This window comes from Zophobas morio, unplaced genomic scaffold (assembly GCF_036711695.1).
Source record: "Zophobas morio isolate AGI-343-1 ecotype UQ-CSIRO unplaced genomic scaffold, CSIRO_AGI_Zmor_V1 ptg000123l, whole genome shotgun sequence".
NCBI classification, from domain to species: Eukaryota; Metazoa; Arthropoda; class Insecta; order Coleoptera; family Tenebrionidae; genus Zophobas; species Zophobas morio.
Window position 1 is genome coordinate 14,993 of NW_026972228.1, and position 11,060 is coordinate 26,052.

General features: G+C 25.2%; 1 protein-coding gene across 1 annotated transcript; it reads left to right on the forward strand.

Annotated features, from left to right (window-relative positions):
- Positions 1-271: 271 nt before the first annotated feature.
- On the forward strand, positions 272-1,916 carry LOC135145095 (splicing factor 3B subunit 6-like). Its single transcript, XM_064077213.1, has 5 exons — positions 272-357; positions 420-460; positions 518-592; positions 654-761; positions 1,803-1,916. The coding sequence occupies exons 1-5, from the start codon at positions 325-327 to the stop codon at positions 1,906-1,908; spliced, it is 363 nt and encodes a 120-aa protein (XP_063933283.1). The 5' UTR covers positions 272-324; the 3' UTR covers positions 1,909-1,916.
- Positions 1,917-11,060: the final 9,144 nt, after the last annotated feature.

Sequence of the window (11,060 nt, forward strand, 5' to 3'; positions counted from 1 at the left end):
TTGCTAAATGAAAATCCTAACTAATATTTTAATAATAGAAAATGAAAAAACTTCGCGCAAATTATTTTTTTTTCCATCATATCTATTCATGGTTATGATGAGTGCAGTGTGTAATTTTTTAGCCTTATTAACTAATAAACAGTGCAGCAAAGATAAATTGATTGCTCATAACTAAATAGTGGCTGAGCGTGTTTACGCATTACTTAAATGGGGGTAGCAAGTACAGTGAGGTAGGCATACAAAGCACCGTTATACGTAGTTTATGCCTCTGAAAGGGCTTGTTAAAACTTTACTTTACCTTTTTTTTTTTGTGATTTTTCTATAATGATGTCTCTTTCCGCGGCACAGAAGGCTAACGTAAGGATAATACTTATTGTTCTTTTGCTTTTAATTTATGTTACTCTGAACCTTAAACGTAGATCCGCCTTCCCCCAGAAGTAAATCGAATTCTTTTTGTACGGTAAGTATTTTTTATCCACTTTTCTACTTTTTTTTAAAAACAATCATATTTTAAAAGACAACTTCCCTATAAAATTACTGCGGAGGAGATGTATGATATTTTTGGTCAATACGGTCCTATTAGACAGATCCGGTTCCTTTTTTTTCTTTTGTTTTTAAAGCAGTTTTGGTTATCGTAAATTAAATACTTTTAGCCTTGGAACCAGCAAGGAAACAAGGGGAACAGCGTTTGTTGTATATGAAGATATTTTCGACGCAAAGAATGCTAATGATAGTCTTTCTGGTTTTAACGTAATGGGAAGGTAAATTAACTTTTACGAAATCGTTTTATTACTATATTTTTGGCGCCTTAACTAATTGTTAAATCTAATAAGAAATACGCACATAATAAATTTTATTGTATCAGTAAGGAAACTAACTTAAAATCTATTTACCGTTGTATTTATAAGAATAGCAATTAATTAATTCTAACAGTTTTTACTGAACTTTGAAGACTAGAGTGCCAGACAGTCTGAATTAATCATTTTTTAAGCCTTTTACATGATTTGTTGTTTAACATTTTTGTAACATGTTGGCTAAATTTATTGGCGATGTTTCATTTTTGCGTTGTTAAGCTTTTCTACTGTAGATTTACTTTTCGCAGTGCTTTTTGTCTTGTTAGGGTTTATGTATTCGCGTCTTTCTCTAAATAATTTCTTTATAGTTTTTTTTAAATAATAATTTTTTTTTGGCTGTTATATATTATGTATATTCACAAATATATATTTTTTAACTTCAGATAAATCTTAAAATATTAAATTATTATAAAAAGAATTGGAAAAAGTTTGTAACTACTTAAATTTAATATATAAATTAAATAAATTTCAGTAAAGAATAAAATTTTAAATAAAAATAAAGGTTTTTAAAACTTTATAAAGACATCTATTTAATAGAGAATATATTATTATATTATTTTAATAAATAAGACTTGTATTTTTTATTTTTTTAAAAAAATTCTGTTTCTTCAAAACTTGAAAAAAAAATTTGAATTTTTAAATTTTTTGGTAATTTTTTAAAATTATTTTTAATATTAAATAAATTAAAATTATATGAAAGTTCATATATATATTTTTTAAATTTATATGAATTATATTTAGTCAAACTTTTTTTAATTTGTAGATGAAGTTAGTAAGTTATAAGCTTTTTGAATTGTTAGTTTTCTAAAAGTTACTCTGTTAACGTACACATTTAATTTTGTTGGAAAGTAAATATTAATTTTTATTTATATTCGAGTTAACTTAAAATATTAATTTTGTTTTTAATATTTATTATTATTTGAATTTAGTTATATTTTTTTGCAATAGATATTTAGTTGTGCTCTACTATCAACCACAAAAAGCCCTACAAAAAGTGGATGTAAAGAAAAAAGAAGAACAGATTAAGCAAATGAAAGGAAAATATGGGCTATAAATTTTTTTTCCTGGCAAATTCTGGAAATTTAATAAAATTATTTTTATAGTGCAGAGTTTTTAAAAGCAGTCAATTTGATTTTATATAAACTATATACATTTTTCATTTTACATTAGTGATACGCTTTAGTTATTTTCTATATTGAAAATAACATACATTAGTAAGGCAGACATCTTATTATTATATAAATTTAATACTCATTTTATTATACAATTGTTATTCGCTTTAGTCGATTTTTATATCGAAGAAAACATAATAAAGGCAGTCATTTTGATTTCAAATAAATTAAATATACATTACTTTATACAATAGTGATATGCTTAGTTGATACAAAAAAAACTTCTATTATTATTAAGCTTGTTATTATATAATTTAACTATACATTTTAGTAAACTATAGTGATACGCTGTAGTTGATTTTTTACTTTAATTCAAACCTACATTATTACTAAGGCGGTCGTGTTATTATATTATTATATATATACTTCAGTATACAATAGTGATATGCTATAGTTGATTATTACTTTGAAAAAAACTTAATTTATTATTAAGTATTTTGACATTTTCGACCAATATTCACAGTGTTTATAAATTATATTTAAAAGTATAAAACATGGGATCTGCCTTCGGATTAATTACATTAGTCTCCCTGAGATTTAAAAATTATTTAAGTGATGTTAATTTATATATCGCCTTTCAGTGGTTTGCTTTAAAAAATTGTAAGTAAAATAATAAAATATAAATAAGAGTAAGTTTTGTTATATAATAAATAGCTTTAGTTTAGCTTGTTAATATATAAGGAAAACTTTCTTTCTAACGTCATTAGAAACTGCAATATAGGATTTTTAGAAATGTATCTCAAGAAGAAAAATATTAGGTGGTTGGTGCAATTTAATATAATGTTTGGTTTATTAGTAAAAGAAGAAACTTGCCCGTTAAATTAAAAATTATATTCATATACAAATAAGCATATCATTTCGTTTGTAAAGAATGCTGTAATAAACGATATAGAATTAAAGTATTGTCCAATTAATATATACAGACTAAAGTGATTACAATGCAGAGCAAGTTTCTTTTATATAATCAAAGAGAATGTGGCGACATCACACCTAAGAATTGCTATAAACCTTCCTGGCAGGTAATTTACTTTGGCCGCCGCGACAGATTAGAGTCGATTTAATCTCTGGATAGTTTGTGGTGAAATGGTGGGTGGACTGTAGCGCGAAAAGTTCAAATTTATTTAAATTCAAGTCCTTAACGTCCCAGTGCGAGCCATCTAACTGTTTCGTCATAAAAAGCGGTCCTGTTTTAAAGTAAATAGGTGTGCACTGCAGCTACCTAGAAGTATCGGGAGTACATTAGCTAATTTAGAGGATTTTAAAACGAAAAAATTCTCAAGGTGCTAGCGAGCAGTTGAAGCCTAACACTATTCTATGTATACTTTATAAAATATAAATAAATTTGATAGTCCCACACGGGCAGCGACTAAAAAATAATTTAAAAAAATATAGGCGGTTTTCACTTATCGCTCGTGTAGACAATGTAACAGACTTAACGCGAGGTTAGAATGTCATGAGGGTTTTAAGCGCCTTCCAAGAACAAACAATAGCTCATCTAACAGTTTTAAAAATTGCTTACAAAAGAAATTGAAAGTGTAAAGCAAAAATATGTTGTCTACGCCTTTTGTTTCTGGCAACGATTCTTCTTTGCACTATTTTTATATACTTTTTAAACTAGTGTTCTTCAAAAATTTTTAAGTCGTACAGGTTATAGTTTTAGCGTCTCTAACAAACACGTAAGTGATAATGAATTTCCCTTCATCGTTATATAAAAAATGAGGGCTTTATATTAATTTTAATTTGTCAATTTTATTAAAAAAATCAGGTTATAACTATTTTAAGCTTAAGTTAAGATATAAAAGAAAAAATAAGTAAAAGTAAAGCGGACTTACCAACTTGAGGATAGTGCTCATTTACCTCAGCTATATTGTTTGAGCTTTTAACATCAATTATTACTTAGTTAATTCTGGTTGAAACTTCTAATGGATGTTCTGAGCTATGAATAAAATAGTTCATGCGTACGATGCCAATCTCTTTTTTTTTATAATTTTATTGTAGTAACATCTTACGTCAGTTATCCACCACTTGATTTTATAACTTTAAATACCGAAAAGTTGCTGGAACCTAAGATTTAAAAATGACAACTTAAAGCTAGCAATAGAATAAAAAATAGTTCATAACATCACTGCGTCGCCTGAACTCCTCTGTCTGCCTCTTGTTGCGGTTGTGCGGTATCAGCTGCCAGTCATAAGTTTCGAGATATTGCGCTTTCGTGAGTACACTAACTCAATTAAGTGCGTATACCTAGTTTGCCTCTTATTCCCTTTTAACTTCTAAGTTTATTCTAGTCTATTATAAAGTAAAGTATAAGATTTTAATTTATTTTGTTAATACATCTAGTATAAACGATGTTTTAGCCTTGACTTACAAGTTTTTGTTATAGCTTCTAGAGACTCAAGTCCCAGCTCATCCTAAACAGCCGTAGAACTTCGCTAACTTGTAACTATAACTTATTAACTTCAAGTTGATTAATATTTTTATCTTTACAACCCTACTTGGACATATACTTACTAAGGGTAGCAGTGTGAACCTATACTCATAGTAATTTATGACTACCGTACCTCAATGAGACATATATTATGTGCAAATACCGTTAAAAATTAATATTAGAATAATTGTTTTTCCTCCTCCCCCCAAAATTCCTACTCCTGGCGCGAAAAACTCTTCTCTTCTATATATATCAGCTTTAATTTTTTAGTCTCCTTTGTTAATTTGTGTATAGATAGATAGATAACTTTTGATAAGCAAGGCCATACCCCTTCAATATTCTTCGAGTTCTTGGTATACCTTGAGAAAGATAAATTATTATAAACCAGAGTCGATATCCTTTAACAAATAATTTAGTTTTAACACGTTTTATTCACTATTATGTAGAAGTAGACATATCCATAACAGAAATCATACTACTTTAAGAGACAATGATTCATAACTATATAAAAGCCATCGGTTAGTTGAATTTCCTATGTTGTATTGCTTTCCTTCTACGAATAAAATAATTTAGCCTTTTACAATCCGAGCTCAATGAAAGGCAAGAGCTTGTTTTTTTTACAAATCTTACTTAATTGGCCCCCTATAATCCCTTTAAACCGAAATTTGAATAATGATTATGATAATAGTAACAGTAAATACTTAAAAATTTATTGTAAACTCGATTCCATTTGTCTATTTAAAAAAAGTTTAAGAAAACATATGGCCTTTCACTCAAAGATTCGCGAATAAAAAGGACTTCTTCGAGAGTTTTTGCAGCTACAAAAAGAACATATAATTAAAACTACTTATTAAAATATAAATATAAAGTAAGTTTATATTTACAGTGTCTAATTTTTAGACTATGATTTTGACAAACATATGCCAAAAAAAATTAAAAAAATTAAGTACTCTTTAATGCTAGTATTAACAAATGAGAGAAGAGAAACGACCTTTTCACCTTACATAAATCAACATTAGAAGTTTTGTGAATATATGACTTACAGCCTTTTGGATTTGCTTTTCAGTAAAATTATATACTGTAATATACTAACTGTAATAAAAATTGAAACAAAAATAAAGACCGGCACTGACCAACCAGAAGCAGGTTGAGGTGTCGCGCGCCCCAACAACGCTTGAGTGCTTTCGTTTTCAGACTTTGATATTTTGTGGAACAAAGTTTGAAGCTCCTGATAGAGTTGAGAATACACAATGTTAATACGGTTAAGAGTTTCTTGCTCTTGTAGGTTCAGCACTTGCTTTTGTGCCAGTTGTTCTAAAAGAACCTAATGATGGATATATATATATATATATATAGTAACTCAAGGCCACCAGATATCTACTTGTAGTAAATAAAAATAAATTTATGTGAAAACTATTCTTTGGTTGATACGTATAAAAGTGGCTTTTTTTTGGTCAAAGAGCTGCTTTAGGTTCTGTGGGGTTCCTTCTTAGGATCGCCCCCACCCTCAAGGCGTATGGAGACACAAGCACTCTCGCTAAAGTTGTGGCCGACAACATTTGCACAACCTGTGCTTGTTTTTGTTCCAGTTGTTGTTGGACGGAAGTCAACTGGGCAAGTTTTGACTGGGCTATACTAATCAGTGTCACCTGGTCAGCGGCTAGTTTTCAAAATTTAATAGTAATAATAACTTTTTTATTTAATTACCAGTTGGTTTGCTGTGTGAGCAGCCGCGTGTGTGTCTGCTGCAGAAGATCGAGCTGTTTGGAGTTGTGGAGGGCTGGGTGGCCCGATTCGAAACCAACTGCATATGCAGGCTTATCTGTTTTAACGAGGATTGTTTCTTCCTCACTTGGCCGCTCAACACGTGGATATTCTGCTCTTTAGACTTCTACTGCCGCACGAGCTTTCAAAAACTTTTGGAGTTGCACGTGGTCCTGCTGAGGAGGCGTCACTAGTCTGAATTGCAGAGGTTCTTTTTTAAAGGCCTCTTGGTTATGAACCATGTGACTTCCAAAGTCCTTTCATTTGTATATATAATTTGAGTTAACCACCACTTTTCCTGAAAGAAATTATTTCATAATGATTATCGTATTTATTAAATTTTTTTAATAGTGTATATTGAAGTAAGTAAGCAAACAAAAGTAGAAAGAGAACTTGAAATTCTAACACATTGCCTCCTTTATCAACTTTGCTAGACTCGCGGTCATTCACTTTTAACTTTTTATGACATCAGACCCGCCGAGCCGGATCGAAAAGGCGAAAAGATGGGACTCGAAAATGGAGAAATACTTTTTTCTACTGCGATTGGCTCCTTAACAAAAGTAACTGCCGAGGATTCCATTAGTGCAACGGAGGAGATTTGAGAAAAAAAGTTGGGTGTAGCAGTCATTGGCTGATCAAGCGTTGAAATGTCGCTTATTGGGCCATCATTGATGCGTTGGCCAATGGGATCTGGTGTTGCTGTAGATTGGGCAAACCATTTCCTTTTGATAATATATATAAAAAAATTATTGTAATTTTAAAAAATTGTATTATAAATATAATAATAAAAAATGAAATAAATTTCTTTATAAATTTTTATATTAAAATTATCAAGAAATAAAACTTTCTAATTCCTTGTAACAACTTAGTTATAATTAATAATAACATAAACTATTAAAAAATTATACTAATAACGTTATTTTTAAAAAATGATAGTTAAAATAATATTAAATAAATGTTTATTACATTATTATAATATATAATAATATTATTTACTTTAAAAATGTATTAAGAAAATTAAGTAAAATTAATAATAAAACGTTTTGAATTAATAATATTTATTGCTGTATTTAACGTAAACAGTGAAACAGGATTGAATCTTTTTATTATAATAAAATAATTGTAGTAATTATAAAATTGTTTATAACTATTAAAAATACTATTTAATATTAAAAAAATTAAATCTTTGCATAATGGTAAAAGTCAACGTTACCGCATATATATCATAATTTAAAAATAAAAACTTTTAATAATATTAATAAAACGTTGAAATTACAATAATAATTACATTAAAATATAATTTATTATGATGATAATAATTAAAAAAACTTTCAATAATAATAGAAATATATAAAATAATAAACTCTAAAAATATTTATTTTATATATATTTATTATAATAAAAATTTTAAATAGAATAATAAACACTTAAAATAATAATAACACAATTTTTTTTAAAAAATATTGTATTTATTTTTGTCTGAAAATGTTATTTATTATTATTTATTTATAATTATTATTATTTTGAACTTTCTATAAATATTTTAATGTTTATATTTTCTTATTCGTTAATTTTTAAATAATAATAATTAAAAATAAAGTTCCGATTAATATGAAAAACAGTAAAAATTTAAAAAAAATTATTAAATATAATATATTGATAATATTAGAAAAAATAAACAATTTTCTGAGCATTATTATTAAATAATTATAATAATAAAAACAATTAACTAGTATATTTAGTAAAAGGTAATTTTATAACAAAATAATATTAGATAAAAAATTAAAATAAAATGATTTATAATTATAAAATATAAATATAATAATATAATACAAAAATACAAATAATATAAACATTGCTGAAATTAGTTGTAATAATAAAAATACTGACTATTTTATAAATTTTAGAAATTATTAATAAATCTAAACTTTATAATAATAAAATAATCATTACCACTAAAGGAAAGTCAAAATATTGATATTAATAAACGAATAAATAATAATAACTTAAAAAAACTATATTATGTATTATAAATAATAATAATAATAAAATATTAATCAATCTTTCATATAATAATCTATTAATAATATTATAAATATATTTATAACTATTAATATAAAATAACTAGTATATATATAAATAAATAATAATATTTTTATTATAAGTATATTTAAAATAATTATGAAAATAATAATAGTTTTCTATTAATATCTTTATTAATAAATATATTATTATAAAATTATTAAAAAATAATGCTGAAGAGTGGTGGGTTAGCTTATTATTAATATTTTAATACATTATTATATATATGCATTATTTTTTTTGTTAATTTATATACTTTATTTTATACTTTTATTTTTATGAAACCACACAAACTTCTTCGTATTTATTTTTTATAGTTAAAATATGTTAGAAAAAAAAGTTTAGCAAAAAATAAAAATCTCATCTAAATAATAATAAGTACGTGAAAAGTTTTATAAAAATAAGTAGACGGCGCAATTCGATAACAACAATTTTAATTTATAGAATAAAATTGACTTTTTATTAGTAATTAAAAGAATTACTAAAAAAGTAATTTTATAAGAAAACATACATTTTAACTAAAATTAACAAGATGAGAGAAATAAAAAATTTAAAGAAATTTGTAACAAAAATACTTTTCATCTAAAATATATAAAAAGAGAAATAAAAAAATAAAAAATGTCATATTTTTCAGAGAAGATAAAAAAAATGAAAATAAAAACAACCACTTTTCTGAGAATTAAGATTTATAAATTAAATTCATATACGCATTAGAAAATTGAGTACCAGCTAATAGTATAGAAGACAATCTATTAATTAAATGTAAATAATTTGTAATAAAGTGAATTCTGGCTCTTTAGGTTACTTAATTACTAGTTAAATTTGGTATAAATTAATTTTTATTCGCCTTAATTATTTAAGATTAAATAAACTTTAATAAGATTTCTTTTTTTTTATGAACATTCCAAAATAATAAAAAATTATATAGAAATGCTAGAAATTACTTTTGAGCTAAGATCACAAAATTATACTTTATATAAATTTAATATTTGATTAAATTATTCAATGAATATTTATTCATAGTTAATAACTTTCTCAATTTTGATTATAAATTTAGAAAACCTGTTAATATTGTACGAAGTAAAAAGTTAGTGTCGTCATGGCTATACGTAAGCTTGTGCTCTGTATTTAAAAAAGATTCACATTTCATAGAATCAAGCTGTGCGAGAAGTCGAGAATAAATTTCAGAACGATTATAAATTTCAATGTCTTCTGTCCAAATTAAAATTTTACACAAATTTTAAAAATTTATTTAAGAACTTTATTTTCAATAATCTCAACAATTATTAAAAAAATTTAAAATTAATATATTTCGGTTTGAAAAATAAAAAAAATAAAAAGCTCTAAGCAACTAAAAATAAAACTATTCTAAACTATTGGTCAAAGAGGTTAAGCTTTAATAAAGAATGCACTTCTTTAATAAAATCTTGTTTTAATTTTCAAAAGATATATATGAAAGCTACTAAATACAGTAAAAGTTTCCCTCATGAAATTTCTGACTCAATTTAAATTAAATTTTAATTTTATATAGGTATAAGCTTTCGTATTTATTTAATAGAAAATTAATTCTTAAAAGACGAATAAATATTATATATACTAACGGTGATATAGGAATTTAAGATAAAAAAAAGTGTAATACGAAAATAGAAATATAAAACAATAATTTTAAAAATTTTTCGAAAAGTGAAAAATAATATAGTCGTATAGTTTTATGTTTACAAGAAGAATCACTATACATTATTAATATAAAAAAATTAAGGTATATTTAAATTATAAATAGTTAATATATAAGCGGAATATATAAAGTTTACCTAAAGAATATAAAAGTATAATTTAGGAAGAATATAATAAAAATAGTAAAAAAAAAGTTAAAAAGGGGCAAGTAAAAATTTACATTAAAAAATTGAATTTATTAACCACTTCTGGAAAAGATTCTTCTGGAAGAAATTCTTCAATATATTTTTCGACTTCCAAAAGGTTTTTGGTTCGAAATAATCTGCTACCTATTTATTATAATAGTATTAAGTCAAATATAGTTTAGTAAAAAAAAGGTTTTTACAAATTCCAGGAGAAAAGGAAGGAACTCTTCCTTCAGTTAATTCCTTTAAATCTTCAACTTCTGAAAAAACTTTAATTAATTTATAAAAATTATACAATAATTTAAGGTTTAAAGTAATAAAAGTAGTCACTTGTGTAGGAACAGGAAATGTTTTTGAATAAGAGGTAGTGTTTAACAGCAGGTGTTCTAGTAACTTTAAGTTTCCAGACCAGGAAGAGAATTTATGAAGTAAATCATCTCTACTCTCGTTAGTTTAATATAAATGCATTTTCTTTAGAGGGAAAATAAATGAAATTATAACTTAGTTATTTAACTAAACCTACATTGTCCAAAGATATTCATATAATATAGTAAGGCTAAATAAAATTCTTACTTAGCATTAATAACAGGTATATAATATATATAACTTACTATTATATTAATTAATCAACTAGCTAATAAAAAAAAATTGGAATATTAAAGGATGTTTACACGAAATAATACTAAATTACCACTTCAAATTTGGATTTAAAAACACGTCGTTTTCTACAAAAGTTTTCTTTATAGAATCAAAAATACTCAAAAGGCTTAATATATCATCCTTTCGATGCAATACGGACACTTTTTTTTAATGCTCTTTAGCTTTAAAAATAGAAGATATTAGGTAGAAGAGCCGCATAAGCTCAAAGCCGTAACAATTTGTTAGAGTCGATAACGTTCTT

What these genes read in the sequence shown, in the direction of transcription:
- LOC135145095 (XM_064077213.1), top strand. Translation starts at nt 325, where the DNA reads ATGATGTCTCTTTCCGCGGCACAGAAGGCTAAC. An exon ending in CCGCGGCACAGAAGGCTAAC is followed by an intron (nt 358 to 419) that starts GTAAGGATAATA and finishes CCTTAAACGTAG; the next exon opens with ATCCGCCTTCCCCCAGAAGT. An exon ending in AATCGAATTCTTTTTGTACG is followed by an intron (nt 461 to 517) that starts GTAAGTATTTTT and finishes ATATTTTAAAAG; the next exon opens with ACAACTTCCCTATAAAATTA.